We start from the raw sequence: 26,558 nt of genomic DNA, 5'->3' as shown, positions 1-26,558 counted from the left end.
TGATTTCTCCATGTTTACAAAACGAACAAATGACTCAGATCTATTGTACGCATTCACAAGAGCTGTGTCCTAAGCTGCTCCCGATTTTGAAGTCATGTGTCTTCTTCCTTTGCACGTGCGGAAGGTTTTATAGAGGGTGGAAAGTGGAGGAGGCGGGGGGCGGGGGGAGCAGAAAGAAGGCTTGGCCACAGGACTTGGTTCTAGGTGTGTGAGCGCCGCCAGGGCCTTTCCTCGGGCTCTGTGGTGTGGAAGATGCCCCATAGCCCTCACCCCCTGCTTCCTTTCTTCTTTCTCTCTCTCTCCCTCCCTCCCTCCCCCTCCTCCTTCCCCTCCTCCTCCTCCCCATTCTCCTTCTCTTTCTCCATCTCTCTCTCTCTCTCTCTCTCTCTCTGTCATTTTTCTTCTTCCTTCCAGTTGGCAGGGATTTTTTTCCCCTTTGGTATGTTTTCTGTTAGGCTAACTTCAGACAAGACCCTGAAAACTGAAAACAGATGTCGAGGTGGCCCAGAGCGTCTGTGGGTTCATCGCTCTCGGAAGCCCCGATTGGCTCTGCGCACTTTGCAGGCTGGGAGCCGGGCTGCGTTTTGGGTGGCTTCGCTGACTTTGCGGCTGACAGGATTGTTGAGCCTCACTAGATCTGGTCCCTCGGCCTCTCACCTTTTTAAATTTCTTCCATATGGAATGCACTTTGGGGATTATTCCCCTTTCTTTTTTCTATTCTTTTTTTTTTTTTTTCTTGTTTAAAAATGACTACACTGTGCCACCATAAAGAAGGATTTTTAAATGGATCAAAAATAAACCTTGATACTCTTTATCAGATGCATGTAGAAAGGAAAAATAAGCATATTTAATTAATGCCAGATTCTGAGGCATTTTGTAACTACCATGCTGGGTAAATCCTACCGAGTAACATACCTGATTAGACTTGAGGCCTGCCCTCACTTAGTAAGACAAATAATTCCCCCTTCACTGAGCTTTATCCCACAATGGACGTCTTCAGTGCCTCTTTACCTTTTATCGTCTGAAGATCAAAATTTATCATTTATTTCGAGAAGCTTTACAAAACAAAGTATGATATTGGTGCTGGCTTTATTCTGTTATTAAAGTCTTGCATTCTACACAGCAATTTCATTTTTGTTTTGTCTAGAGCTTCGAAATTAGAGGAGATGGAAGAGAAGATGTTATATAAATTACGTTGTGAGGGGAGCAGATAAGTTTGAAATATTACAACTGTCATTAGGATAATAAATCTCGAATGTATCAGGGATGGAAATGGTGTCATAGTCTCTGTCTTACCCAAAGCTGAAGTGTTGCAGTTTTAAAGTTGAGCAATTAAAAATTGTAAAGTTCCTTTTTAAAATATTATGATCTCTAGACTTGATTTCGTTATCTGTTTCAGTTTGACAAACTGAATAAACAAATCCATCCATCCCCATTGCCATCAGTCCTACTTTCTTCTTAAATATTACTTGGTCTCATAAACAGTACCGGTTACAAAAAGTACAAATGAAATAATTATTCTTCAAAAATTAAAAAATGCCCTACTGCCAGTTCACATATACAGTAGTTATGCCACCAGGACACAGTGGACTGCAATATTTTGTCATATTTTCTTTCAGTCTTTTTTCTGTACGCCATATTTAAGATAAATTAATCACACTACATATATAGTTTTAATTTCATTTTTTCCACCTCTTGTTATAAGCATTTTCTGATGATAAAGATTGTTCTTAATTTCTGTCAGATTTTGAGTGGTGATGTCACAGTTCATTGAAACTCTCAGTCTGTCAAATATCTAGATTTCCCCAGTGTTTTTCTCTGTTATAAAAACTGCTGTACTTGAATGTCACTACATGTACACTCTGGCTAAACTCAATAAACTTAAGATGATTTACACATTTTTCATAACTGATGATTATTGTACTTTCCTCTGGGCAAGGGAATAGAATCAGAGATGATATAAAGACATAGTGTGGAATAGTTTATTTCTTGGAATACGACCTCTATCATCTTGCTTTTTGGTAGTTTGCTTTTGCATTCTCTTTTGGAACAGAGAATGGAGAGTGGAATGACCTAGACGGTGTAAAATGGCTCCCTTTATGGAAAAAAGTAATTAGATCAAAGACCAGCTTGTCTTATTCTAAAATATTTGCCTACAGAACAGTCTTCTTTACCGTTTTCGTCTTATTATCGCTGTCAGTTTATATATAACAATAATCAAAGCATTCTCTTGTTTTGGCACCCAGTCACTCAGTGGACATTTATTAAGTTCCAGCACCTTGCCTGGCTCCCTGAGAATATGAAGATAAATAAGGCAGAGTTCCTCCCCTCGAGGAATTCATAGTCTAGTAGGGAAGACAGAGAAGTAAACAAATGATTACAGCATCTACAAAGATATTCTGGGGGCTGAAGGAGGTATCACCTCTGCTTTGGGGCTTCACAGAGGAAATACTTGAATTAATTTAGTCTTGAAGTGTGGTCACAGGTTGCTAGGGGAAGGGCTAGCAGAGGTGCAGAATAGCCTGGCAAGTGTGAGCAAACTGTAATGAGTTTGGGATGGATATGGGGAATGGGATTGAGGAGGGAGATGAAGATGCTCTGGGCCAACTAATGGAAAGTCTTGTTGTTGTGCTTAGGAGGCCATGGCTTTAGAAAGATGAGCTAGGGTGTAGAAGGAGTTGGGGAGAGACTGAGGCAGAGAGATAAATAAAGAACTTTTGCAATATTCTAAATAGGAAGGCTGGGGACTTGAATTAGGACAGCAGCAGTGAGCATGAAAAGAAGGAGACAGAGTCAAGGTAGTTTAAAGATAGAGATTGGAAAGCGTATAGGAATAAGTTGCATCTACTGTGTTGGGTACCTGGATAGGTGGTATTTGCAGCCCTCTAAAATAAGGAAACATAAGATGGACCCAAATGGGATTTCTCATCTTCTGATCTTTGCTTGCTTCATACTCTTCCGTGGTTCTAAACAATTGAGAGTTGTATACCTTCTCGATGCTGGCAAATCAGTTTTCCTATCATGTGGTTTTCTAGTTAACTGCCCAAAGCAAAGAAATAGAATGTGTGCATTCGGTGGTCTGCTTTTGCTTAGAAACCTAGAGATGGGCATCAAACCTTCTCTGTACTTGCATAACAAGTACTAAATGCATGTACTGAATTTGGGGATATTTTCAGTATTTATTGACTTAAAGTGGATATTGTATGACCAGATCTCAAAGGATTGGTTTTTGTCCCACCAGTAGAATGCACCAGGTTCTGATTACTTTAAAACCCTCGTATTTTGACATATGACGTATTTTGACAGTATTTAAAGAAATGGAGGCAAATTAATACATGATGTCAGCTGAGGACAAAGACCGTGTCTAAAACAACAGCAGATAAATTAACAAGTGCATGATAATGTGACAGGGTACATCTTATGAAAATCTCAGCTCATTTGGAGGTTATAAGCTGAAACTCTTTATTCAGTTTACTTTCAAGATCTTTAGAGGAGTTTGTTGAAAGAGCTGTGGAAGTGAAAGCGGCCAGGAAACTAAAGATGTTGATAGTGCCCGGTCAGCTAACTACAGCTGGGCTAATTTAGGCCTCCCTCTGCCCTGGGCATGGAAGGGCTCATCCCATTCAGAATCCCGGGTCGAGCAATCTTGTGGTTTCTCTTCGGGTGAGTCCATATAGCACATCGTTTTTATTTAATAGAGCATATATGTTGCAGGTACCCACTCTATGCTAGCTCCGTGGGAATTCTGAGTAATAATATTAATAACCATAACAATATTTATCGACCCCCTGCTATTTGCCAGACACCCTTCTAAGAATCTTCCATACATTAATTCATTTAATCCTCATACAGCTCTATGAAGTAGGTTCATTCTCTGTGAAGTAGATTGTAAACTCCATTTTACAGCTGAGAAGATGGAAACAGAAAAAGGTAAAGTAACTCACCCAAGAGCACCCAGCTGATAAAGTGATGGGACCAGGATTTAAACCCAGGCAAGCTGTCTCCGAGCCCATGTTCCTAAACACTCTAATCCTCACTGCCTGAGTGTCCTTCCCTCTTCTTATCACACCTCCCTGGAGAGCCTGGCTTAGTCATCACTTTCTCAGGGAGGTTCACCTTGATTCCTCACCCCACCTTCCGAGATCTTCTGGGTTACTTTTCTTCTTTGTACAAAACATGTTTGTTATTTCACTCATTGCACAGAATATAAGTGTTTGTATCTGTCTCTCCCACCAGACGTGATTTTGATTTTAATCCTCTTCATATCCACAGGCATTTGTGTAGTGTTTGGCACAGAGCAGGTGTTCAATGAATACAACTTGAGTTGAGTTGTTTTGGCTTGAAAACACAATGCTTGTCCTCAAGGAGCTTTCAATCTACCTAGAAAAGAAGTTCCATCCACATGAAACAATTGAATAATGAAGAAATTTAAGCTAAAAGAGTATGGTATATACAGTAGGTGTTATAGGATTTCAAAGGAAGGAGATTAGCTGCAGGGATTGGGTTAGGTTGAGTTTGGTTGGGTTGGATTGTGTTTGGTTGGACTGGATTGGATTGGACTGGGTTGGATTGAATTGTATTGGATATATATAGCTTCTTCCAAATGTGTAGAATCTGAGATGAATATAGATTATAGCTAACTGAAGAAGGAAGAATACCGATCAAAATGTTGACCTGAGGTAGCTGCGAATTCAATGCTCATGTTTAAGGGGGCAGCAGAGTTGTTTCAGACGATGTGAGCTGAAAGATCCTCCTCATTGTCACAGATCAATTATGAGCTCCTCAGAGAGGCTGACCCTGTTCGCTCCTGGGAGCTTCGTTCCACAGTATCTTGTATGTGCATAGCCCTCACAAGACTGCTTTGTGTTGTATATATCTGTCCTGTGTGACTGAACTCCCTGAGGGCAAGGATTATTTTTTGCCAATACCAAGCATACAACCTGGCACAAAGTAATGATAAAAATAACAATAGCAGCAACAATTTACAGTTATATAGCATTGGTTTATAATAAAATGTATACATGATAAATAACGTTTATCGGATCCTTACTATGTTCTATCCATTGTTCTGATTATTAAGTCAATCTACCTTTGCTGAATATTTTTTGTTGAAATTGTGTCTGTTGAATTTTGCTATCCTATGAAGATTATAACACCTAGGAAATTTTTAATTCTGTAGGCCCTTTCTGGACATGATCTGCATTTTAATTCTGCAAAAGCTGTTCACACACAGAAGAGTCTTAGCTCTTAGCCAGTGCCAGAGAGTTTCAAAACTAGGATTCCCTCAATGGTAACTTGACCCAGCCAAAGTGCTAGCATTCAGGACAGGCCACTCAACCCAGGAAGAAACTAAGAAGCATTCAGGACAGGCCACTCATCCCAGGAAGAAAGTAAGAACAAAGCTAGGTGCCCATTAGTAGTAGAGTAGACCCCAAAACAACGTGCACGCACACACACACAATCCTGTTAATTCCAAGCCAAAGAGACTGAGCCTGCTGACCCACTTCTTTTTCCGTTTGGAGTCTAAGACATGTCCGAGTTCACAGATGAGGCCCCTCATAACCCCGCCTGTGGGCTGCTTGGTGGGGCAACAAGTCGGGAGTTGGCACAGACACATATGCAGACACTGTGACTGCAGAGCTTCCAACTTAGAATCAACCTTCTTTTGCAGGTTAGGGAGGGGATCTCCCATGTACCAGCTCAGCCACTCCAAATACGCCATCCCAGAACAGTGCAAGTAAAATAATCCAGGCAGTCCAATAAGCATTTCAGGCGGGCAACAAATATTTGTAAAATATTTGCTACTAACTTTTAAGAGAAAAGTGCTTTTAGAAAAATGTCGAGGCTTAATTGAAAAAGCACATAGCAATCAACTTTTATTCCCAGCTGGCGTAAAACTGTCTGTCAGCCAAATTTGGGTTGCCTGAAGACAGACAAGTGACTAATATTAGGGCTGTGTGTGGCCAGGCCCAAGTGTATTTTCTGACCACAAAACCATGTCTGGATTCTCCTTTGTAATTACCACACGGCCTGCTATAATTGTAACATTTACTTGCTGCCTTTGACATGGAATTCAGGGTCCAAGGCTGTACCCCAAGCTAGAGTGAAGTCCTCTGTGTTATTTGCCTAAAACCTATAAAATCATCATTGTGTGAGACGTGTGTGTGTCTGTGTTGCCGCATCTGTTAAATATGTTAAGTATATCCTTGTGAAAAGTATGCCCACTCCTGCCTTGTTGGATGAAGCACTTTACTAATGGGATGCTTATTGAACGTGCTACCACTACATGCCAAGGACATTTTAGAATCTAGGGAACAGCAATGAACAAGACAACGAAGTCCCTGCTTTCCTGGAAGAGGACAGGAGTAAGGGAAAGTAGAAGAGAGGGAGACAGACAAGAAAGTAGCACTTAAAGAGATGCGCTGTGCAGTCACAACAGAGCGATCGGGTAGAGGAGGGCTGGTGTCTTCTTTAGCTTATGAGGTCAGAGAAGGCCTCTCCAAGGCGACAACATTTAAACCAACATTTTAAAATGACAAGAAGGAGTAGTACAAGCAAAGATCCAGAGGGCAGAACATTCCAGGCGGGTTAGTATAGCAGCCAAATATGAGAAAGAGCTTGGCATGTTCCAAGTTCACGGTGGGTGAGAGGGGGACTGGTCAGAGGAGCTGGCTATGTAGGCCCCTGTAAGAAGCAGGCGGGGGTGGAGGGGAGGAGGTGGTGACCCCTATAAGAAGCAGGGATTCTAGTTAGGAGGCGCCTAAAGAGGTCTGGGCAGAAGGCCGTAGTGGTTTGGACTAAGATGCAGTAGAAATCGAGAGAAGAGGCTAGATTTCGATTTAGGGAATATAGTTGAGACCCAGTCAACAGAACTTGCCAGTGGTTTGGATGTGAGGAATGAAGGGAAAGGAATAATCAAGAATGATTCCAGGGACCTCCCTGGCGGTCCAGTGGTTAAGACTCCACGCTCTCAATGCAGGGGGCACTGGTTCGATCCCTGGTTGGGGAACTAAGATCCCGCATGCCGCATGGCATGGCCAAAATAAATAAGATAGGTAGGTAGGTAGATAGATAGATAGATAGATAGATAGATTGATTGATTGATTCCAAAGGTTTGGGCTTGAGCACCTAGGAGGAGGACGACTGAGATGAGGATTTAGCTATTCACTGGCGGTCATCACTGACTAACCACATCTTGGGATCCAATAACTGCCCTCACCGACCTCCTAACCTTACATCACTGGGGAATATTCGTAGACTTTTCGAAATCCTTGATTGTTTACTTAATTACTACTACAAGCATTTTCATGTCTTCTCCTTTTGGTTTTTATTTTATGACATCAAAAAAATCCCATTCAAGTTACTAACTCAGTCCTGATACATCCCTCCTGGGTGCTCTGTAGATATTAGTTCCTGCCCAGGTTTCTCTCCTCAGCACTTTGCTTGGGTGCCCTGGGCCCGGGCATGGATGTGAGGTGTGGGTCTGAGATCTGCCCATCTGGGCGGAAGCTGACAGCTGGCGCGTATACTTCTGACAACATGCCTTGTTTATGTATATGGAAAACAGTGTGACTCATCATCTTGTTTTTCCTTTTTTAATCAGAAATTTTTTTGAGATCTCTTGAATACCAAACAGATTTAATCCGCTTATTTCTTTATTATAATGCTGATATTTTCTACTTTTGCCTTAAAAATATTGTGGAGGCTTCAGTTTTCTTGTCTATTCAGTAGGAATAACAATAAAGTTGTTCTTCATGGGTGTTTTGTGCAGATTAAATGAAATAATGTATATAAAGTGCTTAGCATAGTAGCTGCTATGTAGCAGTCAGTAAACTTGAGGTATTATTATTAATAAAATAATAATCTGGGGGAGGGAGGGATGGCTCCCAGAACCTATACACTGGTTTTAGTATTCAAATTAAGCAGGCCAAGAAAGTAGAGCTATATACATTGATTTACTGTACTAACTCCCTGCATGACTTTGGACAAAACCTATAATGTCTTTGGATGTCCGTTTTCTCCAGGAAATGAGAGAATAAGGATAAATAACCTCAGTTTAAAACTTTTGTGATTCTAGTAGACAATCTGTATTTTTTCTCTCCAATCTTCCTTTCAGCGGGCTTATCAAAAAGTTTTGTCTTTCTGTATAGATTAGTGTAAGTGGTATTTATTGCCAGATGTGACCTTTTGTTTTAGCACACTGTAGAATCCCAACGTTAATATCACTTTCTATAAATATAGATTTCGGGTGAGGAAATGTTCTAGCTCAAGAGAAGTTTAGCTATTGAGGCTCTTTCTCTTTTTAGACTCTCGGTCCTTGGGCTATTACTCACCGTTGGCATTCTTTCCCAGTCTCACTTATGTCACCTTCTCCTTTCGTGATCGCTGCTGTTGATAGCCACCTACAGCTTCTAAGTTCCCCACTCAGCTTTCCCTAGTGGTTGGCATTGCATTTGAGTTGTGCTTTCTTGCTTCCTCTACTTTTTGAAATTTAAAAATAGAAAATTAAAAAAAAAGAAAAACCCACAGTCTTTCACATTGGCTGAACCCTGTTATTCATCCAACAGATTTTCTGGTGAATTCCACAGTATAACATATACAGTCAGAAATCTATCAGTTCAGAGTAAGCCCTGTAAGAAATGGACAAAGAGATACTTTTATTTTGACTGTCAAACGCACAATCAGAAATGGGTGGCAGCAGCCCGCAAGAGGAGGCTTTGGAAAGTGAATCAAAGAATCAGAATAGCTCTCAGCTCTGCTCCTTGACTTTTCTCCTTACCTGTCCAACTTTCCTGAACCATCGTGAAGAATCATTGGGTTGATAAGAGGACTCTTTTAAGAGTCTGACTCTTGCGCTATTCATACCAAAGACAGGTCCTGGGAAGCACAAAGACTCTTCATAGATCGAAGGAAAATTATTTCAGAAGCCCCAACTCACATCATAGCAAACATACTAAACTATGGCAACTTCCACATTAAATATAATTTTATTGCTGGCAAAATTTTTTGAAGATATTTTTACAATTTTGCTTTGGAAAACGGTTGGCTACAAGTAAGTGATTTAACCTCTAATTGGCTATTAATTTCTCAGCAATTATCTTAGCATACTTGGGAATTATTAAATTAAAACCTAAATCCAGCGTATGTATTGCTTCCAAAGGAAATACTTTTGATTACCAAATCAACAATTAATGAAGTTAACCCAACATTACATTTTGTAGACCTTTAAAATTGATTATTTTCCGTTTTGTAGTTATCCTGTTTTGAAACCAGTAAATGGTTTTCAAGGTCTCAGACCTTTTTATCGACCCTTGAAAAGCTGAAAGGCCCCAGGCATTGTACCTTAATGACCAATGGTTAGAAAATGCTCTGTCTGGGAAATCTTAAGCTCTGAGGGCTTCACTCTTGCCTACTTCAAGGAATAAGCGCTGTTTGGGGGACATTTCTCTAAGAAAATACAACAAGCTGGCATATAAATAGCACTAGTTGCTAAAACAAAGAGAAACCCCTACCAAAAAAACAGAGTAATTGGGGGCAGAATCCCTGGGTTTCAGCCATAAGTTCACTGGGTGACCTTGAACAAGTGCTCTGTGGCCCTTTTCCTGCCCCCAGTAGTACTTTTCCAGCATATACTTCATCTGGCCAAGGGGGAAGGCCAGGGCCAGCAGTTGTAGGAACTAAAAGATGTGCAGAACCATCTCAACTTAAGAAAAGGGTTTCCCTCACACATTAAAAGCGAGGCACTTTTTAATGTCTATATTCAATATTTTGCCAAAATGAAAGAAGGAAGGGAAGAGAGAAGAGAGAAAGGGAGGGGAAAAAGGAGGAGGAAGGACTACACTGTCACTGCACTGTCACACTTGTGTTTAAAACACTACTGATCTTTGATTTCAGTGCAGAATGACAAGTCTGCCTTCTCCAGAAAGAAAGGCTTTCATATGAGATTCTCTCAGTACCCCATTCAGAAGCCATCTATTATCTAGTTTCCCTTGGTGAGGGGCAAGGACCATGAAAAGAACACAGATACTAGAATCAAATAAGTTACATTCAAAGCTAGCCTTACCACTCATTTACTCAGCAGTTCTCAAAGTGTGGGCCAGGAACCCCTAGGGTACTCTGAGAGCCTTTCAGGGTACCCACAACGTCAAAACTATCTTCATAATAATACTAAGATGTCATTTGCCCTTTTCACTCTCTTTCTTTTCATAAGTGAATTTTTCCAGAGACTATGTGATGTGCTATCATGACAGACTGGACGCATACACAGATATCAAAATCCTACTATCTTCTATTAAGCCACACATTAAAGATATTTTCACAAATGTAAAACAATGCCACTCTTATCTCTAACTTTTTTTTGTTCTGGAAAATATAATTACTTTTAATTTTTTAAATGTCATTTATGTTCACATGTCATGGGATTGTTCTTTTTAAATGAATTAATAAATACATATTTTTAAATTCCTAAGTCGTAGTGTCTAACATGGCAAATCTTGATAAACATAAACCACATTTTAAAAGTTTATTGGCATCCTCAATAATTTCTAAAAGTACAAAAAGGTTCTAAGACCAAAAAGTCTGAGAATCCCTGTACTGTCCAACAGTAACTATCATTTATTGAATGTGTCTTCGTGCCAGGAGCTGTGCAGAGCACACTAAATTCTTCACCTCTTAATCTTTGCAATAACGTTATAGAGACGTTAAAAACAGACCTTGCTAGCACTAGGTCTCACAGCTGGAAGTGACAAAGATAACCACGTCCTTCTGACTCCAAAGCCACATTCTTGATTAGTGAACAGTACTCCCTCACAAATTCACTCTCTGTAACTTTGAAAAAGTTATTTCGCTGCTCCAAATCTGTTTCCTTACCAAACATGGGCAGGGTCCTGCCTCCCCTGCAGGAGTTAATATGCATCCAAGCGCCTAGCACAGGGGCTAACACCAAGGAGACCCTTCCATCCCTTCCTGTCCTTGACAGGTTAGACCAACAAGACTCAGCAACTTCCCTTTTTCCCTCTAGATGGTCTTCAAGCAGACAGAGAGGCTGACAGCACGGAAGGAGTTGATGAAGATATGATTGTGACCCAAAGTCAGACCAACTTCATCTGCCCCATTACACAGGTACTGTTTTCTCCTCCTTCCCCTGAAAGAAAAAGCGATTCACTTCATAGAGGCAAAGGGTTCCTGTTTGCTTTCTGACTTCATTTCATGTCTAGAGTTGAGGAGGGAGGAAAGGACAGGGATGAGAGTTGAAGAGTATACCTGGGAAAGAGTTTTCAGTCAATGTTGCCCTTAGGGATCTAGGAATAAATTCCTGGCCCACAGGCCAAGTGTCATTGGTGCCACTGGTCTCCCTGCATTTTCTGATGTGGTCATCTGCCCTAAGAGTTATCTAGAGCCATGAGATGGGGAGGTTAAACCTCGGAAGCCCCAGGTCTAGGCAAACATAGCGCCAAATAATTGTTGGCTTGGAGAAGTTACTGGAAGCTGATCACTATCATTCCTGAAAGCCTGATGTCTCCTTGATTGCAGTTGGAAATGAAGAAGCCAGTGAAAAATAAAGTGTGTGGCCACACCTATGAAGAAGAAGCCATTGTTCGCATGATTGAGTCCAAGCACAAGCGGAAGAAAAAGGCCTGGTGAGTTGCCCCAGGAAGGGAAGTGACACCTTCCCAGGGGGTGGTCAGTCCGAGGCGGTGCGTTCACGCTGGAGGAAAAGGCACTTAAACTTCTCCCGTGAAGTCCATTCAGCTGGAGGGATAGTGTCAACATGGAAAAACAGGACATGAGGGAACAAATTAGTAATCTGTTCAGGAAGAAACTGAAGGAGCTTCAACCACACCTTCAGAACACGAGAAAAAGGAATTGGATGTAATGTTAATCATTAGATAACAGGAATTTTTATGAATTTGTGCTGGAGCCTGAAAAAAGTAGAGAACTGTCATACCGAGAGATTTCTTTTCCCCTTTCTATATGCACTTACCCAAACAAGAAGGAATGGTTAAAAAAAAAATTTTTTTTTTTTTTTTTGCATCCTGCAATACAGGTAGTTTGTTTAAAAAATATATTAAGTCATCATTCGAAGATAAGAATTCGTATCCAGTTGGTCTTGATGATCAAGATTTGATTGTCCGGGAAAACTTTTCGTATCTTTAATTACGTAAATAACTTCCCAAATGGTTTAAGTAAATTCATGGATGACTGCACTGAGAAAAAAATGTTTAATTGGAATGTTTAGAGAATCCTTCTTTTATATATATATTTCTACCCCTTTCTCTTACACATACACACACACGCACACACACACATGCACACATGCTCCAACCCTGGAGGACCATGGCTCTGTTTCTATAATTAAATAGAAGCCTGGGTTGGCTAGCCTAGCTTTGACTTGGTTGGCATTTCTTGTGCTTTTATCACAGATTTGTGGAAGGAATGGAATTGCAGGTGTGACCAGTTCTCAATGGACTTGTGATAACAGTCCCTTTGATGTGTGGCTTGCTTCTCCATCACCCAGAAATTTGCTGGTCCAGACCTAGAACTGGAATTCCCCACCACTCCTCATCTGGGTGTGGACTTAAAGATAGGGCATTTGAGACTGCAGATATCTTGATGGTCATTCAGTCAAGTAGTTTGCCCTATTTATTCTAGAAGAACTGCCTAATGATTACAAAATCGAGATTGTTTGAGCACATTTTTATCTGTTTTGACTTTCCAGCTTACAACTGAGATATCATATTTCCCTAAGGAACCTTTCATTTTCCCTTGTGAGTGTAATTTTCTTTGTTTCTGGACTTCTAAGCCTTCTTTTTCTCCTAACTTTTTTCTATGTTTATTCTCTGAAAAACAAAATTTTAATTTGTTGACATAATTGCTAAGAATAGGTATTCCCAGATAGTTCTACGTCACAGCTCTTCTTCCTTAAAGTTTGTGACATTCTCCTCGAGTCAGATTTGAAAAGGGCAGGCACTGATACAAAAGCACATTTCTCCCAAGTCACAGGATGGCTGGGAGCAACTCCCAGAGCAGGCTCACATTTAAATGCATCTTCTTGATTACATACTTTGACTTTCTAATGTCCTTTGCCTTTTTTGAATTGTAAATGATGTTTGGAAGCACTTGAGTAACACCCGTCATTTGGAAAAGGTGGGTATTTTTCTGTCATACTTCTATAACTTGGGTGCAGATTCCACAAACTCTGCAGGTTCTCATAGCTTAGTAAGAACAGTTAAGTCCAAGTGGAGGAAGTCTGGAAGGACTACAGCGAAGGTACTATTTTTGCTGGGCCTTGAAAAATGAGAAGGATTTCAGAGAATGGTGAAGAAGACTCTTTCTAGCCAAGAGGCTCGCCCTATTCAGAGTCTGTTCCACTTGGGGGAGAGTAGGTACAGCAACAGTTATTGCATGTTAGCCGGTGATTAGAAGGATGTTCTGGACAATAGCAATAGGGGAGTGGTGTATGTAAGTTCTCTCTCTATTCTATACTCATTGTAGAGGGTGTTAAATGTCATGATTTCATTAGTTTCCTCATCTATAAATTGATGATAATAGTTGTAGTTGCCTCATTGGTATGTTTGAAATTTGAATAAGATATATGTAGAGCACTTAAAGTACCTGTCACATGGTCAGTAAACTTTATCCCATCATCATTATCCTCATCATCATTCTTGCCACCATTATTCTGTAGGCATGAGAGAACATTGCAGGGTTTTGAGGGAATAAAGCAAGTCAACCTGGGTTTTAGGAAGTTACTCCAGTAGCAGTTCAAGAGATGGATGAATAAAGGCATGCGGTGGAGATGTCAATTTAGATGCTTTTGCAGTAGAGTAAGTTATGGATAATGAGAGCTGGGATTGAGGCAGGAGTCATAGGTGGAAGGAAATGAGGAGGCACATGGTCGTGGAGGTACGATGGACAGAATTTGGTAGCCGGAAGTTGAAGGGAACAAGTGGAAGGATGACTGACATTTCTAAACTGGAAGGATGTCTAGAAGGATGGCAATGTCATTAGCCAACAGAGAGGTCGTAGGGGGAACACATTTAGGAAGGATTATAAGGGGCACAGTTTGGGTCATGCTGAGTTTGAGGTCCTAGCAATACAGCCATCTGGAAGTATCCAGGAGGCACAGAAAATGTGAGTGTTTGAGCTCGGGAGAGAGCTCTGAGTGTGAGATGTTGACTGTAAGGTTATTGATACAGAAGAGTCAGACCAGCACAGGTACAGCTCTGGACCAGATGTGACAGCCAGCTGAGAACCTCCAAGGACGGGACCTTGGCCTGGCTCTGAGCAACGTGAGGCCAGGATCTAGCTCTGCTCTGCTTACCGTGTTCCCCCAGCACCTAACATAGACCCACAAAAAAGCATTTTGCCATTTTGAAAGGGCAATCAAAGGAAGAAGACTCCAACAAAGCAGTCTGAGACGTAGCCAGGAGAGAAGGGATGAGAGATAAGCGAGTTGAGTATCACAGGAGCCAGTGCTGGAGTGACAGGATCTTGAGGATGAGGTACATTGTATTTGGCAACAGGTTAGAATCCAGTGCCTCTTCAAAGCCTACTCCAGAGGTTCCTGATTAAACACGAATTAGTGTTGTTTCCCAGGACGCATGTTAGGGCAATGAGCAGTTCCGGGTTCCCTTTGTTTAAAAGTGTCTGTGACACATCCAGTCTGAGGAATCTCAGTTTTTCCTCCTTGTTGGTTCCAACTATGTTTTGTCAGACAGGAGTTCCAGGTACATTGTGTTACTGGCACTGACTCCATTTTAAAGTCTCCATTGTTGAGACTTTAGCCCTAACTAAATACAATAGTTAGAATAGTTTCTTTTTTTTTTTTTTAATAAATTTATTTATTTATTTATTTATTTTTTAGCTGTGTTGGGTCTTCGTTTCTGTGCGAGGGCTTTCTCTAGTTGTGGCGAGCGGGGGCCACTCTTCATTGCACTGCGCGGGCCTCTCACTATCGCGGCCTCTCTTGCTGCGGAGCACAGACTCCAGACGCGCAGGCTCAGTAGCTGTGGCTCACGGGCCCAGTTGCTCCACGGCATGTGGGATCTTCCCAGACCAGGGCTCGAACCCGTGTTCCCTGCATTGGCAGGCAGATTCTCAACCACTGCGCCACCAGGGAAGCCCTAGAATAGTTTCTTAAAACACATCTCTTAATAATCAGGCTGTTTATTATCTTACTAATAAAGCTGCCTTATGATTTTCATATTAATAAGACATTTCCTATTATCCATAGTCATTTCTTTCCTTTTTTGTTTAAGAACAGAGGCTATATTAACAAACAGTCACATTTAAGAGCACGGAGAGTACAATTAAGTTGAACAGAAAGGTGTCGTTGAATAGCAGAACTCCAGCATTGCGCTTGGAGGCCCTATTTTAACCATTTACCAACAAGTCCATTAACCTCTCAGAGCCTCAGTGTCTTCATCTGTAAAATGGAAATAGCGACATCTCACAGAATTTCAGGATCAAAGGAACAGTGGGGAATTCCAGTCCAGTTCTGGACCAGCAACTTTCTTGGCAGTGGAGAAGCAAAGCACTTAGGAGAAAGCTCTTTTTGGACTACAGCGTGCTGAACAAATAGCAGTCGGGTTATTGAGGTCAAGACTGTTCATGTTTGTATTACTTACCTCACTGCTTAGTGACACATTATTTTAGACTCAGAGGATGTAGGATAGAGTTACACTCTGCGTTTAGGTATGATGGGAATCCATCCCACTCACATTTCCAGACCTGCTTTCTAGAGCTGGGCTGGACTTTGGAATTCTTGGGGCCCAGATCCAGGAGCTCGTAAGACCCAGAATCCTGTACTTTTCAGCTGATGCTGAGGCCAAGGGTCCCCACAGCCTCTGGGACCCCCTACGACTTGGTCCCTTTGTTCAGCAGACACTTACACGCTTGCCCACTGCTGCAGTGGAATGTTCTGCCCTGTCAGTGACCCCAGTTCAGGACCCAGCCTCTCCTTCCAGGCCTGTAGGTCTGACTCTTGCACAGCAATGACGCGAGAGCTTAAGACTGGGTGTTGCCACGCCTATCTTGTTCACCAGGATGTCGTGGGGATGAATGCACTAATGCTTATAGAGTGTTCTTTCTCCAGGGGAGGAGTGCCCTGATTCAGTATCATGTCATTATGACCTTGTCTTATCCTCTTTAGAGACTTGTGTTTGTTTATTTGAGACGGGGTGAGAAACAAGGTTCTCCTGCATCGACCTCTCCTCCGGGAAGCCTTCCTGGAACCCCCATTTGTGCTGCGCAAGGTGCCCCACCCCTGTGCTCCCACGACGCCTGCCTCCTGCCAGCATTGTAGGTGGGCCCGGTTCTTCTCCACAAGGTTCTAGAGAACGGAAGTTGTGTCCTAGAGCAGGAACCAGCTTATTGAGCACCTGAGTGAATTCCTGGACCGTTGTCGCATGCATCCTACTCATTCTCACAACAACCCTATGCTCTGCCTTCCTAGAGGAAGAAACTGAGGCCCATTAATGACATCAGTTGCCCAGAGTGTCACAGCCAGGAGGCTTGAGCCCAGGTCTTTTTCACCCTTGAGCCTGTAGTTGTGTCTTTAGGCTGTCTGGCTCCCGTTGGGAGGGCTTTTTGGTTAATGCCTCTGTCCCCTGGGCTGATACCCTAAGTGAGCTCAGACCTCTTTGTGTGACACGGGTGGCCCTGGGATAATGTGCATGCAGCTCTGCAGCTGACTGGTGTGGTTAATCCCACCACACATTCTCAGAATGCTCTCATTTACTGACTAAAACCAGTGATGTCATCAGGAAGTCCTCCCCACCCCACTCTCCACTTCCCTAAAACAGCTTATTCACTGTCTGACTATTGGTGCTAAAGACTTTGTTCTGTGAAGCGGGGGGACTACAGCCTGGCAGTCAGTGCGAATGATCAGTGGGTTGATAAGCGCTAACTGAGGGTCATCCCAACCACCGACTTCAGGTTGCATTTCCATGTCATGGAAGTTGAAGTGATGAAAAATGCCTTTGCTGAAGTCAGGAAAGTGTCCATATCCTTTTCATAATCTCACCTTAGTTACTTTCATACTGAAAGAAAGAATTCACTTTGAGACAGCAGGGTGTTTTAAACCAGTGTAAAGCATGTCTCAAGCACCTCCAATCCTTCCCCTAACGCAAAGCCAAATCATCATACCTGGGCCAAATCACCCCCATCATCTTTCATATGATTGCCTTTCTTTAATCACATTTTAACACATGTCCCCAACCATACAGGACACATTTCAGTATTTTAAATATAAATATTGTTAGCAAGCATATTATTCATTACATTGATTAATGCTCCTCTAATATAAAGATGCCTTGGTCCAGAAATCAAGACCAAGAAAAAGTTTCACTTTTGTGTTGAACTCTTGAGCTTTCTACTGCTGGACAAATTAGAGCTCCCATGATCTGCTTTCTTCCCCTTCTGGTTTATAGCTTTTGTCTTGAATTTGTTATTTTTGATCTGTGCTTTTTGGAGGGTTGTCTCAGATCACTGGGCCAGAGCTCTGTGTGGGGCAGGAACCTATATTTGTATTTTACAGCTGGGTGCTTAGAACTAGCACAGGGCCAATCACATAAAAGGGTCAAATGAATGCACGAATGTGCGCCCGTCTGCGTTGGAGGTATGCAATCTATAGACAGATCAGCAGCTTTCATCAGGAGACGGGTGATAGTCCTAGGAGATGGTGAAGGGGGTGAAAGTTATTGAGCTCTGTGTTGCCTGGAGCCCTGTGAAATTGGGATTCTGCCCCTTTTGTAAATCTGAGGACACAGAGGCTCCAAAAGGTAAAGTGAGTTGCCGGTGGTCTCATAATAAGCAAGTAGGCAGTGGAATTAGAATTCAGACCTAGGTTGGCTTGACTCCAAAACTGGGCACTCTACTCTACCAGAGTCTGGTTCATGTTGAGAAGAAATCAGGTGACTTCATCCAGCCCACTGCCTTCAGAGGAGACCACATCCAAACAGAACCGTGACTCACCCACTGATTTCTTCAGCCACAGCTTTTCCCCTGAGTCCCCATCAGCCCACTCAGTCTCTCCACTGCGAGGACTAGTGGGCATTTCAGAGGGAACATGTAGCAACCAGGACTCCTGCCTGACTCCATCCCAACCCGGTTTTCCAGTTGTTGCCGTGGAGATGAAGGGTACCACCAGTCCCCTTCGGCTCGGGCCAGACTCTGCACAAAGCTCAGCTCTTTCCTTTACCCTCCACATCGGGTCCGTCAGCAAGTCCCATAGGTTCTGTTTCCGGCTGTATCCCAAAGCTGCTCACCGCTACACCCTCATCCAAGCCGCCCTCTCTCTGCTGGCTGCTGCACAATCCCCCTCTCTTCCCTGCTTCCCCTTTGCCTGTGTTCTGTATTAAACAGCCAGAGTCATGTTTTGTAAATGTAAGCCAAATCCCATCCCTCCCCTATCTCCACCCCTCCATTGTTTTCATATTTAAAATAAAATCCAAAGCCCCACACGCCCTCCAACCAAATCTCCAAATGCCCTCCCTCTTGCCCTGGGCATTCCAGCCACACTGACCTTGCTCTTACTCCCGGGCACCAAGCGGCTATCTCCTCGACTTCTACACATGATGCTGCCCCAGCCCAAGCCTCATGCAGCCCTTGTTCTAGATAAGACCTCCCAGTGAGCCTTGCCCTGACCCCCTCTAGATAAGCCCCTTAGCTCACACTCTCTCCCTTGACCCTCCTCTTTAGCCTTTGCAGCACTTAATGCCGCATGAACTCACAGCAAGCATCTATGCGGTTGAGTTAGCGAAGATCTGTCTCCCCCACTGGAAAGTGAGCGCTGTGAAGTGGGCATTGCCCTGCCCCCGGTGCTGAACAGGCCCTGGCGCAGGTGGGCACCCGGTGAACAAATGAATGAGTGCACATTGGTCCTGATTTTTCAAGTGTGCTCCTTTTTTGGTAAAATGTCCTCCCTTAAACACTACTCAGCCATAGAAAAGAATGAAATGTTGCCATTTGTAGCAACATGGATGGACTTGGAGGACATTATGCTAAGTGAAATAAGTCAGAGAAAAACAAATACTGTATGATATCACTTATCTGTGGAATCTAAAAAATACAACAAACTAATAAAACAAAAAAGAAGCCAACTCACAGATACAGAGAACAAACTCTAGTGGCTATCGGTGGGGAGAGGGAGGGGGAGGGGCAAGATAGGGGCGAGAAGAAAAAAAAGGGGTTATTATGGGATCATATGAAATCACCTGTGTGAAACTTTTGAAAATTGTAAAACACTATAGAATTTAAAGAATCTTTCATTCAATTAAAATAAAAAATGCCTTCGTTTAAATTCTTGCCTGTGAGAGAAGTTTATGCTGAAGGCATTAAGGTGAAGTGGCCTGATTTGGTTTTCTCATCCCTCACAGTTGCCCGAAAATTGGCTGTAGCCACACAGACGTGAGAATGTCTGATCTCATCCAGGATGAGGTGCTGAGAAGGGCGATCGAGAGTCACAACAAGAAAAAACATCGTCAGTCCAACTAGGAAGAGCCCCCTGCCTGCAGGGAACTCCGCAGCCTACCTCCTACCCCAGCCATCTGTAGAGAGCGATGCTTGTCAGAGCATTTCGACTGGTTGCATAGCATACTTTGGGGTCAAATTGAAGGAAGCCTTTTTCTATGTTACAGTAAACATTCAAGCATATTATATTGTTTATTTTTAAGTGTTCTGCAATTTTAAATAAAACTTTGATTATCTGTGTGTGTCCTATCTGTGCGCCTCCCGAGGTGTAAATGCTTCCAGTGGTAAAGCCTGGGTGGTGCCAGACTTCTCTATTTCTAATCCTTCAGACTGTTTTTTATTATAGTTTTAACAGAAAAAAAATGTCTTGGAAGGCATGTTTGAAATGCAGACACATAGAAACACCCCCAACTGCAAGCATTTTCTATCAGGATAGTAAAGAAGAGCATGAGAGTGTAAAGCAAAGCCAGCTCCCTTACCTATATTTACTTTGTATATTGACAGTTCCAAATATGTAAATGCTTCTGTCATTCTGATGGGCACAGAATGCTCCAGTAGCTGGCTTATCAGTGCGATGATAATTGATGCCATAATGGAAACTCTGCTGCAGCCTTCTGAGATCCTGAAGCGTCATCGGAAGCAACCACGTCCTGGCTGTTCTCTGCCTTGCTCCGTGGCTTTCGGTAAGTGGCTTCAGCCCCCTGGGGCTGGGGGGTCTTCAGCCACGAAATAAAGATATTGAATAAGATGTTCTGTACTGTCCCTTCAGCCCCGAAAGTCTGTAGACTTATGACCAGCAGGGTCTTTAAATTGAATAACATTGATTTATATTCCATTTGTATAAAAAGTGCTAATCGATTCATAGTCTCCATAGCAGCCTTTTATCAACTAGAATAATCAATTAAACCTAACGAAGCATACCCTGACTACACTAGGAAACCAAGAATAACTAATAATGGCTAACATTTATTGAGCACTTACTGTATACCGGGTGCTATTCGAAGCACTTTACATATATATTAACTCCTATCATTTTCACAGCCTGATGAGAGAGGTACAGTTATTATTCCCACTTTACAGATAAGTAAAACGAGGCACAGAGAAGTGAAGTGACCCGTGGAAAGTCACAGAGCCAGTAAATGGCTGAGCTGGGATGGGAACTTAGATCATCTGGTCCCAGGGTCTGGATTCTTAATCGTATGCTCTCCTCCTCCCTATCGATTTATTTAGAATCTAAAAATATACTCCAAGTCCACATTTAAAAATGGAACCTTTTGTAAATAAACAAGCATATACATGTTTGTGCAAAAAAAAAGTTCACTAAAATGCAGGAAGTAACTGGATTTGATATCTAATAGGCAGTAAAGGCCATGAAATAATAACACACTTGAGTTTCAAAGCATAGTCTAAAATGGCACAATTAATTTGGAAAACACTTTCATGAAATTCAGAAAGGAGTATGACATTCAGTTGTCTACAAACTAAGTAATTTTGCATTTCTTAAGATGCTTTACCTGAATCAGACTTCCAGAGGAAATGATTATGTTTAAGCCAGAACAAACATACTTTTCATGGAATGTGGTTCTTTTGTGAAATAATTTGTTTCCTAAACAGATAGGGGCAAGCATGAAATGCTTGCCCAAGGTTGGATTTGCATTTTCCCCTACTCTTTCTAAAGAGAATTCTGGAATATTGGTGTGGACACTGATATCGGTTAGAAAAATGCAAACACCGTTCTACTACGGAAAAGGTATTTGTAACCTGTGACATTTTTCCTTCTTTAGTCTCCAGAAACATATACTTGTCCAGCCAATTAACGAATTTGAAGTTTTATATAAAACTTATTTTTATCTTTGAAGATTCACCATTTGGTTGTCATTATCAATCTGGTATATTTGTTAAATTGCTATTACAAGAGTTTTCCAAAAAAGTGAAACCTTTTCTTCAAATGAAATCGTATTTGTCTTACTGAGAAACCCAGTAATAATATGACAGCTGAAAGGGGAGCAGTTCTAGTCAAAGAGGAGGTGGGAGTTCCATCCCCTTTTCCCCAGGGCAGCCCCAGTGTTATCTGAGATCACCCAAGTCCCCATGAGTGACATTTGAAAACCGCACCAGATATTGTAGCTAAATCATTTCTTCGGATGACTGGTTTAGGACTTGGATAATTGTGTGAACATGGCATTTTAAAAAAATTGCTAGTTCCTTTAAGAAATTTCCAATTGAGTAAGTTTAAAACATTACCACAAACTCCAAACAATAAGATGATTTCTCTCTCACCTTATATAGAAGTTCAAACATGAAGTGTCCAGTTTGAAGCAACTCCTGCTGGGAGCACTGCTCCCAACTGAACATGCCCCAATTCAAGTTTTCTGTGAGGACAGAGAAATTACAGGACTGGGGGAACCGAGGCCACTGGGAACTGATCGCTGGCCACACACCAGGCTCAGGTCTAAGTGCCTTAAACATATCACCTAAGTGAATCCTCCCTACAACCCTAGAGGGAAGCGTTATCACCCCATTTTACAGATGAGGAAACTGAGGCTTGGCGTCATTAAGTCATTGGCCTGAGGTCACTGGCTTGTGAGTGGTGGTGGTAGAGCTTATACTGGGATGGAACCGTGAGTGCAGAGGGAGTGCTCTCACCCACTGGGCTCCCGCTGGGCTCCCTGCCCCAGGGCCGTAGAGGATGCATAAATGATCAGCAGACCTGCACTTCTATCCCATCTTCCTTATTTCTGCTCCTGAGACCGCCATTTCCAGGGGAGGGGGCACCGTTTTCCAGTCATCGGTGCATTTTGCATAGCCCAGTGCTCCTCCCCTCCTCCCCTCTGCAAACACCCCACCAAGTCCAGGCCCTCCCTCCTGGCTTCACACTTAGACTGTTTTCTAGCCTTCCAGCTGGTCTCCCACCTCACATCTGCCCCCTCCCATGTTAATCTACTAGAATACTGATTGGGTAATTCTATATCCTTTCCTACCGAATGAACTTCAGGCCTGGCCTTCAGGATTCTACCCACAGACCAGCCCCACTTCTGTCTCCCCAACACTTCCGTTCACCTGCTCTCTTCATGGCAGGGTTTCTTCCAGAAGTAATGGCATATCCCTAACCAGCACATGCAGATGACCTTGGGCAAGTCACTTTACTGATCCAGGCCTCAGATTTGTCACATAAACTAAAAGATTTGGACTTCTTGCCAAGGTTTTCTTAAACCCTAAGATTCCTCTTCAGTGAATCAGTCCTATGCAAAGTATATGGCCCTTTTGAAGGAAAACAAGCTGACTTGGAAATTAGAGTATATTTGAACCCAATGTGTATGTTGCATCTTTAAGTATTTATTCAGCAAACACTTTTTAAGGCCCACTTTATGCCATGTTTTGTGTTAGTCACTTTGGATACAAAAATATTCCTTCCAGAGCGCTTCTTGTCTAGTTGGGGTAGACAGTTATGTAAAAAAATAAATTGCATAAAGGGTTATGTGAGTGCCATGTATGGGGGACAGTAGCACAAAGAAAGGAAATACAGGAAAATTATTGAGTAAGTAAAAATTGGGTTTTAGTAAATCAGGTCACAAGATTCAAAAGAAGTTAATCAAAAGTTTGTGAAACCTTCTGATTGGGATATGGGGGATAAATCCTGAGGGTGGATGACCCAGTGGCACTGGAAATCTGTTATGTTTTGGAAATCTGCCTTCTATCTTGTGTCAAACTTTGTGGAAGGGAGTAACTATTCTGAAAAGAAGGCAGTTAAATCTGAGTGGGAACAGGAACTGTCATATATTGCTGGTGGAAATGCAAATTGGTGCAGTCACTGAAAAGTTTGGCTTTAAAAAAAAATGTTAAACATGAATTCACCACACAACCCATCAATTCCAGTCCCGGGTATCTACCCGAGAGAAGTCAAAACTATGTTCACACAAAGACTTGTGTGTAAATGTTCATAAGGAACATGCTTTATAATAGCAAAAAAGTGGAAACGATACAGATATCCAACTGGTAAGTGGCTAAACAGAAGCGGTGGGTCCATACAAACGGAATACTATGTGGTTATAAAAAGGAATAAAGTATCAATGCTTGTAACATGGTTGAACATGGTGCTGGTGAAAGGAGCCAGTCACAAAGATCAAATATTGTATGAATCCACTTACATGAAATGTCCAGAAAAGATAGCTCTATAAAGACAGAAAGTAGATTATTGGTGGCCTGAGGCTGGAGGTGAGGATGGAATTGCTTTGGGGTGAAGGAAGTGTTCTAAAACCGGATTGTGGTGAGGATTACACAACTCTAGATTTATTAAAAGTCATTGAGGGCTTCCCTGGTGGCGCGGTGGTTGAGAATCTGCCTGCCAATGCAGGGGACACGGGTTCGAGCCCTGGTCTGGGAAGATTCCACATGCCGCAGAGCAGCTGGGCCCGTGAGCCACAACTACTGAGCCTGCGCGTCTGGAGCCTGTGCTCCGCAACAGGAGAGGCCGCGATGGTGAGAGGCCCGCGCACCGCGATGAAGAGTGGCCCCCGCTTGCCGCAACTAGAGAAAGCCCTCGCACAGAAACGAGGACCCAACACAGCCACGAATGAATGAATAAATAAATAAATAAATAAAATTAAAAAAAAAAAAGTCATTGAATCCAACACTTGAAACAGGTGAATTTTATGGGGTATAAATGATATAAATCAGCTGAGGGAGGCACTGCTTTACAGGAGAGGGAGGGGAGGCCATTTGAAAAGACGGGACGGCTATAACAGCCATTGATTTCCCCAGTTCAGCTGGTAACCACATCTCTATCAATATTCTGAGAAGCGATTTTGCATCTTAAAGATTAACGTGAAATAAAAAAGAGTTCTATTCAAGCCTCAAGAAATCCAAGAAGAAAGAAGCAATTACTTAAACAAAAAAATCTGTTAAGGGTTAATGAGAGGGTAAGATTAAATAGGATTGACAACAATAAGGAACTTGATTTTACCTATTTCTATGTCTTAATCTCCCAATTGTAGATTCATTTTATCCGCAGTGATCACTAATAACAATCAATAGTTCTAATTAGCTACTTTTATTATTATTTTTAAGTATAATGGAGTGAAAACCCTGGCTAGTTCCTTTCTCTGTTCATCCTGCCATTGGGAAGGATGAAACTGAGTCCCCAAAAACGACCCCGTAATCATTTAGTGGTTGGCAGAATGACCCAAACTTATAACAAGACCATAAACATTTATGTCCACAAAAAGGAACATTTAGTGGGGATTTTTTTTCATGAACAAATACAGAATTTGTTTTAAAACAAAAAGAAAAAGCAAGACACACTTACGAAAGGAAGCGCAGCCCAAGGACCATCCTCCGTCATAACCAGAATACAAACCAGAAGTGCAGTGCTGTTAAGAAAGAAGTCAGAAGGCTGCTGGAATGTACGGGGAAAGCTGTCGTTCAGAGTCAGGGAAGACTCTGGCCGTCAGGCTTTGTGTGGGCCCTGAGCTGATAACGGCCCCCACGGTTCACAAGGAATGCGGTGACACTGATGAGTCCAGAGATCAGCACAAACAAGGCTCAGGATGATGAAACATGGATGCTATGCTGGAAGGCACTGGGATGTTTTTGCCCACAGAGAAAAAAGACTGAGGCTTCTGTTTTACACAAAACATGGGACTTTTTGAAATATTGCAAGACAATTGACAATAAGCTCCATAAGAGGGCCAACTAAAAGTTCGTTGGTACTCGGAAGAAAAAAATTACTGTTAGCATCTCAGCACAAGAGCTCTTATCCAGGAAACCATGGATCCCCAGGAGACTGTGAATAAAATTCAGAAGGTTTACGAATTAGTACGGGGAGAAAAAGGACATCTTTACTTTTACTAACCTCTAATCGGAATTTGATTCCCTACAATTATGAATGCAGGCAATGAACTCCAGTAGAATTAACAGTATCTGTGACTTCATCACCAATAAAAATGACATTTTCACATAGCATTCTTGCTGCTGTAAAGATAAATTTATACTCATCTCTTCTTTTAAAATACAGTACTTAGTTTCCTTCTGACAATGATGGACTAACAGAAATTGGATTTACCTCCCACCTTTAACAACTAAAAACCTGAACAAAGTATGTATGAAATTGTGGTTTTCAGACATTGGATGCTGCCCTTGCTTCCTGCCTAAAGAGTTCCCAGGCTACCATAGAGGGAGAGGGACCTAGCTGGAGCCTGGAGGTCTGTCTGAGTTGAGGAGACAGAGTTGAAGATCAGGAAGGCCAAGTAGCTAGAATTCGCAGAGCAGAGAGCTGCTTGGAGATTGAGCTCTGGAGACCTGCAGAGGGTCCCCCTGGAGTCTTCAGCTGAGTCATCATCAGCTCGTGGCTGTGAGGAAACTACCTGAGGCTGGGAAAGAACCTCCCAGAGGATCAGCGGGAACAAAAACCAGAGCTCACACAGGCCCAAGATGTTCCTTCTCCCACCAGCCAAAGTGGGGCAAAGTTAGCCCTGGACTAAAGGATGCATTTATCTGCTTAACAGTGCTTATAAGCAAGCCTCAAAAGCAAGGGTAGGCAACTTTTTGTGTGAAGGGCCAGACAGTAAATATTCTCAGCTTTGCAGATCACTTGGTCTCTGTTGCAATCACTCAACTCTGCCATGGTAGCACGAAAGCAGCCACAGACAGTACGGAAATGAATGCTAGTGGCTGTGTGCCAATAAAACTTTATTTATAGACACTGAAAATTTAATAAAATTTTCACATCACAAAATATTCTTTTGATTTTTTTCAACCATTTCAAAACATAAAAACCATTCTTAGCTCATGAGCCATACAAAAACAGAAAGGGAAGCCAGATTTGGTCCCTGGACTGCCGGTTGTTGACCTTTGATCAAAAAGATTGAACTGTCTCTGATTAACAGTGTCCAGAAAAAGGCTCAGAGATATTTAAAAGAATATAAAAGAAATAAAAAAGCCAGCACCCAGCAATGTTAAATTCACAGTGTCTGGTATCCAATGAAAAAGTTCCAGGCATGCAATGAAGGAGGAAAATATGATCCGTAATGAGGAGAGAAATTATTCAATAGAAATAGACCCAGAAATGACACCGATAATAGAATTAG

At 42.2% G+C, this 26,558-nt stretch overlaps 1 protein-coding gene across 6 annotated transcripts in view; it reads left to right on the top strand.

Moving 5' to 3' along the window:
- NSMCE2 (NSE2 (MMS21) homolog, SMC5-SMC6 complex SUMO ligase) overlaps positions 1 to 26,558 on the top strand; it is a 243,482-nt gene that overhangs the window by 203,468 nt on the left and 13,456 nt on the right. For 3 of the 6 annotated variants that reach the window (XM_059902075.1, XM_059902074.1, XM_059902076.1), the window contains 3 exons: positions 11,021 to 11,121; positions 11,533 to 11,639; positions 19,978 to 20,156. In XM_059902075.1, coding sequence (XP_059758058.1) covers positions 11,021 to 11,121; positions 11,533 to 11,639; positions 19,978 to 20,156 — 387 coding nt within the window. Of the gene's footprint in view, positions 1 to 11,020; positions 11,122 to 11,532; positions 11,640 to 16,153; positions 17,227 to 19,379; positions 19,710 to 19,977; positions 20,157 to 26,558 lie in introns of those variants that run through there. The other 3 variants (XM_059902079.1, XM_059902078.1, XM_059902080.1) reach the window with 2 other exon arrangements.

The sequence above is a fragment of the Balaenoptera ricei genome, chromosome 17 (assembly GCF_028023285.1).
Source record: "Balaenoptera ricei isolate mBalRic1 chromosome 17, mBalRic1.hap2, whole genome shotgun sequence".
NCBI lineage: Eukaryota > Metazoa > Chordata > Mammalia > Artiodactyla > Balaenopteridae > Balaenoptera > Balaenoptera ricei.
This window is presented reverse-complemented; position numbering and strand designations above follow the sequence as displayed.